This window comes from Tubulanus polymorphus, chromosome 7 (assembly GCF_964204645.1).
Source record: "Tubulanus polymorphus chromosome 7, tnTubPoly1.2, whole genome shotgun sequence".
NCBI lineage: Eukaryota > Metazoa > Nemertea > Palaeonemertea > Tubulaniformes > Tubulanidae > Tubulanus > Tubulanus polymorphus.
The window spans coordinates 8,496,558-8,503,238 of record NC_134031.1 but is presented as its reverse complement, the minus strand read 5'-3'; the positions used below and the strand labels follow the sequence as shown (position 1 = coordinate 8,503,238).

General features: G+C 32.8%; 1 protein-coding gene across 1 annotated transcript; it reads right to left on the bottom strand.

Annotated features, from left to right (window-relative positions):
• Positions 1-2,145: 2,145 nt before the first annotated feature.
• Positions 2,146-3,267, bottom strand: LOC141909136 (uncharacterized). Its single transcript, XM_074799522.1, has one exon. The coding sequence runs from the start codon at positions 3,265-3,267 to the stop codon at positions 2,146-2,148; it is 1,122 nt and encodes a 373-aa protein (XP_074655623.1).
• Between the last annotated feature and the right edge of the window lie 3,414 nt (positions 3,268-6,681).

Below are 6,681 nucleotides of genomic sequence, written 5' to 3'. Positions count from 1 at the left end.
TACTTTTATATTGAATAATCTGTCAATTTAAATGTTATTCATGTATATGATTATTTTAAGAGTAATAGGGATAATAGGCTTTCAGGTTAAAGGTTGAAGGGGCGAGTGAGTAAAAAATGAAAATAATAATAATTTACAGTTGAATTAGGAGTGTGCGCGACTAATTCAACTGTAAATTATTATTATTTTCATTTTTTTACGAGCTCGACCCTTCGACCTTTGATCTGAAAGCCTATTATCCCTATTACTCATACATGATACACGCATTCATGCAGTTACATACATTAACACAGTTAAAATGAGAATAGAATATACTTGTATGAATCAATTAACAAAAGTTCTCTCGTTTTTCTGACCCCCCTTGTACCACCTTTGTACCAAATTCACTGACCCCTCATAGGTACGTACCATGATACCCATGACCCCCCCCCCCCAATTATATTGATGCAAAGAACACAAATCAAAACAAAATATGAAAAATATAAATACCTGGTTCCAACAAGTGCGGCGTGTAAGATCGATACCGGTACCTGGTATGGGGAATTCCCAGTTGAAGTCTACTACAAGTCGCTTGAACAAGTCACTAAAAGCCGATTAAACACCAGTATCGGCTATTTTCATTTGAGTTTGGGTGCATAAAGTACGTTCCAAGATTGATTAATACCTCTTCCCTCAAAGTACGTTCCTTTTTTGCTGACCCCCCTCCCCCATGTACCACTTTGTACCAAAATTCAGTAACCCCCCTCCCCCAATCAGAGATACATAGTTTTTGGACGCTCCCTTACGGTAAAAAGCTCCAGGCCCGGTGTAATTTTGTTGTACCATAAATCACCAAGTCCGTTAGATTCCAGCAAAAATTAGGAACATTAGTAATACAATTTTTAGAATGAATGAATATTTTGTCCCCCCGAAATTTAAATTTGCAGGCCATACTCATTGTTGAAATAAACCAAAGTTTTATAATCTAAAAGTAGTTAATTGAGCAAAACCAAGTAAAATGTTAATTTTAGTGTATTGTTAATTGTTATAGGGTAATAATGCCAGAAGTAAAAATGCCAGAATGAAATATGAGGGAAACTAAACGAAGAATCTTTTAACATTCGACCTGATATTCTTATTTACACTAGATCTTACGTAATGAATGCACAGTTTAGATATACAAACATATTCCTATGATCATATAAATTAAAAAACGAATGACAAATTTATATTGATTAAAAAAATTAATTACCGTACCTATTATTATACCTAGAAATATGTTTTATATAAACTGTGCATTCAATATGTAAACTCAGTGCATTCATTTGTTAAAGTTCATTAATTTAGAAATGTGTTATATATCACGACTATGTTCCCTTTTTGATTACAATTATATAAGAATATGTGTTAATTTTCCAATTTCCAATGATCTCAAAATGAAAATATCAATAATTTCAATGATTTTATTGAAAATGAAAATATCAATAATTTCAATGATTTTATTGCAACTATGTTAGACTGTATTTTATAGATTTGTGGTTCTCTTTATTTTACAAATTTTTCGTGCTACTAACGTTTTACGAATTACATTTACACGTTTTTCACTAATTGGCTTCAGATATCCGAAGGGCGCGTTATTCAGAGAACTTGTTTCGAAATGAAGTCGAAATGCCATTTCAAACAGAATAATAATTAAGAGAATGTATTGTAGATAGTGAGATCACGGCAGAAAATCCTGCGCGGTGACCAGCCGCCGGTCGGTACAGCGTCAAAATCTATCAAATGTTGACAAAAATAAATTGTAATTCGTAAATCGTAACTCGTAAGTCGTATGGCCCTTGAGGAATTCCATACAATGTTAATAAAATCTTCACATAATTTTCCTCATATTTCCTTCTGGCATTTTTACCTATGCCATTTTTACCTATGGCTTTATTACCTGGATTCCTTTATTAGACGCAGATATTGCATTCAGCCAATTTTGACAATGAATAGCTTTCATGCGCTGTTCAACTGAAGAACGGATTTAAAAATTCGTTTTCAACCCTCTGTAAAATCCAGAATTCGCAGACGCATATCGAGATCCAGGATTAAAAATCAACAGCGCTTAAGACAATTGAACAGTTTATTTTTTCAAATGTTTTTGCCGTTATGGACGGCCCGGCGTCAATATGGACGTGTGGCACCCCTATACGTACATCGTCTACTCAGCAGTTGTTTTGCCGTGTGTCTAAAGCGATCGTGCACAAAACAATAAATGACAAAATTCGCAGACGAGTCCGCGATCGGAAACAATTCGGCGAAAAATCTCTGCACATTTTTCGATGTTCCGTGAAAAGAAACTCCCTGTATATCGACGAAAAGTCTGATAAATTTTTGATAACTTTGAAACGAACTGGGCAGTTCAAATACCAAAAATATTACTGAAACGGCTACAGTCAAACGAATAGCCTTCATAGAATCTACTAATTCACTTTCTTTTGCCGTCATTTTTTTCTGATTTCGTGAAATTTGACGGACTTTTGCGACGATGTAGACATTTAAAATTACGATAATCGTGAAAGGTAGCACTTCTTTAATTGCCGGACTCAAATACGTGCGACTTACCGATCTCCATCGATCCCAAAAATTAAACGTATGTAAAATACCTCTCACAGGTCGACCTGTGCACATATCATAACCAACGAAATCGGCATAATGACATAACCCGTAAATATGCGGTAAATAAACAGACGACACAATCATAGATGTTAAGATATGCGCGTATAAAACTCGGCGTTTAGTTATCTTAGCCCGGGCGAAAAATGGAAACGCGAGCGATACGGCCCTTTCAACGCTGATTAAAACAGTCAACCAGTTCCGTGAGACGTGCGTTGCGTAGCGTAAAAAATCAATCGACAGATATATATCCGGCTGGACATAAAGGATTTCCGGTATATGCCGGAATCGCGGATACGGATGGACTTTTTGCCGAAAAATGAAGTCACCCTCGACGGCCCAACCGACCCAATACCGAAGCGGTTCTCGAATACCGCGACATAACAAAAATGCAATATCTGTGTACGCGAGGTATATGAGTAATTGGGTGGATACGGAAATCACTGGTTGCCTTCGTAATACTATTATACTGAAAATATTGAAAATGATTCCCATTAAAGTTATTAGAGTTCCACCAGTGAGTCGAATGATAGCCATGAAGAATCCATCAGTGCTGTACGAGCAGTCGACTGCCAGTAACTGCACTGTAGTCTGCGCGGCTGAACTGGTTGATTCGTTCTGCTCCCACATCTCACACAGACGAATTCATGATTGAAATTCACATTTCATAAACTAATTGGCTCGGATCGTTAGATTTTCAAGTATCAGGTTTCTGCAAAAATGGAAGTTGATGCAGTTTCTATACACGATACATGTAGTAATCATGTTTGTAATGAACCGAGTTTGTTACTGGAGTTTATGTTTGGTCTTTCATGTTTGATCTTGGATTGGATTATAGTTTCGTATTCGTGTATCAAGGTCTTAAGGCCCCCGCACACGAGCGCATTTTACATTTACACAACTTACCTTATGAATCAACGACTCTCGACACACATGTTCTATTCTTTGTTTCTAAACATTGCCTCTTTCTTCACAACTTGAATATACACGTATGTCGGATGTTGAAGCGTTTTCGTTTAAGTCGTCTCTCAATGTCAATGTCACCAAAGGTTCAAGTTCAGTGTTGTCGTTCATTCTTGTTCGGCGACCGGCAGTTTTAACCCTCTTTTGACCGGTACCAGTTCCAATGAGCAGAAATTTCCATTCACATGTATTGTTATATTATCATACAACATACAACCAACAGTGTAGCAAAACCACACCTATCAACAAAAATGAATTTTCGCCCATTTAACCTTGTTTTCTGGAATGTTGTAAATTTTCTACTGGACAATAAAAATGAAAAATTAAACTGAGAACAAATCTTTCAAATTGATCAATCGCTATCTTGCCTTTTGTTAAGGTGCCTTTTTGGTACCATCCTCCCCCCATGTAGAACTCCCCAAAAGAATTCTCTGTATGGGCCTGATGGGGATCCGGGACCCTCCCCTAAAATTCCTTGAAATTTCTAATCCTCTCTCATTTCGGAAGTATTGTTTTCTGAAGAAAGATCCAAATTGCGATTGAAAAAATTGGAAAAATACAAAAATTGTTGAGGCGATTAGCTGTTTTGCCAATTCTAGGTAGTCTAGAAAATCAATGTGTATGTGAACGACGAGATTGTAGCGAAGTTTAGAAACAAGGCCTGGATACCTCTGCCTTTGACGCTGGATCCATCCCAGGGACAGCCCTAGTATACCGCTTGAACCACGTGAAAACATTTAGGAATTTCCCTTTATTTGGGCCCCAAAATATTCTTCAAACGAAAAAGGATACAGGCCCTTTTTAAAACCTTTTGAAAACTCACGCATTAACGGTTTTTCTCAAATTATATTAGCGAGGGGCCTAGGCAACCCCCTAACGGACCCCCCACACACTCATTTAGAAAATCCTGGCCTCGCCCCTGAGTCATTTCGAATCGTTGTGAGGTAGAGGCTCATCCTGACGATTCACATTCTAGAAAGAGGTGCTTTCAGATAGACAGTACTATAATTGTGGATTGAGGAAGGGCGGATTGAGACGGGGGTTTAGGGGCCTATAGATCCCCCTCAAATTTTCAGGTTGTCCTTGACTAATCGAAAATCTAAGGGAAAAAATCTGAATCTGATCTGGTAGGCACGCTATCCTAAACCACAGACTTTGGACCACAACATCACAAAAAATCAAGTTGCCCTTCTGAAAATGTTTTTCATTTTTCGTAAACGTACCAGTAGGCCTACTTTCGCCGTAAGTAATGGGGAAAGTGTTGTTTCATACCAGAGGTCGAAAGGTCGAGCTCACTCTCCCCTTCAACCTCTGATATGAAACAACACTTTCCCCATTACTTCTAATAATTTCATATAAATGAACATTATTTATATGAATATCATAGATTTCGAATAAAAGTGTGAGTAAAGTGTGAGTGGTGAGTGAAATAAAATAAAAAGTAACGAGTGATTAACGATTTGATGAAAATATCAATTTTAAATATAAAAAGTGTAAAGAGTAAAGTGTGAGTGAAATAATTCATATTTTAACATTGAATATTTATATTTATATGTGTTACATTCTTGATTTTAAAACATAAAAAGTGTGAGTAAGGTGTGATTGAAATGATTCATATTTTAACATTGAATATTTATATTTGTATGAGTTTTAATAAAAGTTTTGTTATAAAAATGAAGACAGAAGAAGAAGAACCTAAATTCAAAATCGAAATCAAAGAAATTGATAACTTATTTTCATTATTTAACATTAAAAATTATATCTCAGCAACAAATTTAGTGTATGGAAGCCAATATAAAATCGATAGTATTACTGTGATTAATCAAATATCATTAAAAGAAACATGTTTAATTACTGAACTAATAAGATGGCGGGTTGATATAAGTTATGTAAACAACCTAAAAAATCCTACAGTATTCAATACATTTTTAAATTGTAAAGGTAATTTAGATGAAAACATAATAAGTATTCTTGAAACTCCTTTTAATGAAAGAAATGATGATTTAATACTTTCTAAAGATTACAATGATATAATAAACTTAAGAATTGAAAAATGACAATTATATTATTTTAATTTTGATAATGAATAAATCATCTATAATGAAAATTCATCAAATATTGGAATTCAATGTGATTTAGATAATGAATTTAAAAAGTTTAATCCTAATGGGAAAGTGTATTATCATTGTGGCGGCAAATATTTGATATCACATAAATCAAAGCCTTATCAGAAAATGAAACATATCAATTATGGAAAGAATAATAATTCTATATTGAAATAAGAGTAAGCTGAATGAGTAATTGGAAAATTTCAAATGTATAATAGTTAAAACATTGTGAAATTAGTTAATGAATAACTGTTAAATTGTTAGACTGTAAGTCTAATTGTTATTTGATTTAATCATTTAAAAGTCTAATATTTTAAAGATGATTATAAATGATTATATATTCAAAATAAGATATTTCAAATTACTTATCATTCTTTTAGTTTTTTTTCTTAATTAAATGAATGAGAATGGTTTCAGCATTCCAACTGGAAAAAGTGATTTGAAACATTGTTTAGTTGCTGGGGTTTAATATTGGCTGCGTTGTACTTTTATTATGAAAATATCAATTGATTAATGAAAATATGAAATTAAGTAAGAAATTAAAGAAGTTGAATGGAAATAATCATAAAAAAATAAAAAAGTTAATTTAGAAAAAGATTTAGACGATGTCTTTTAATTCAATTTATTTCATATATTTTAACTAAAAAATGAGTGAAAGTATTGTAAATGTATTACACCTTATATACAGAAATCAAGAGAATATCAAATTAATTATAATGATATCTGGAATGGTTTCATTTTATATATATATATATATATAAATATATATATATATATATATATATATATATATATATATATATATATATATATATATATATATATATATATATATATATATATATATATATATATATATATATATATATATATATATATATATATATATATATATATATATATATATATATATATATATATATATATATATATATATATATATATATATATACATGCATACATACATGCATAC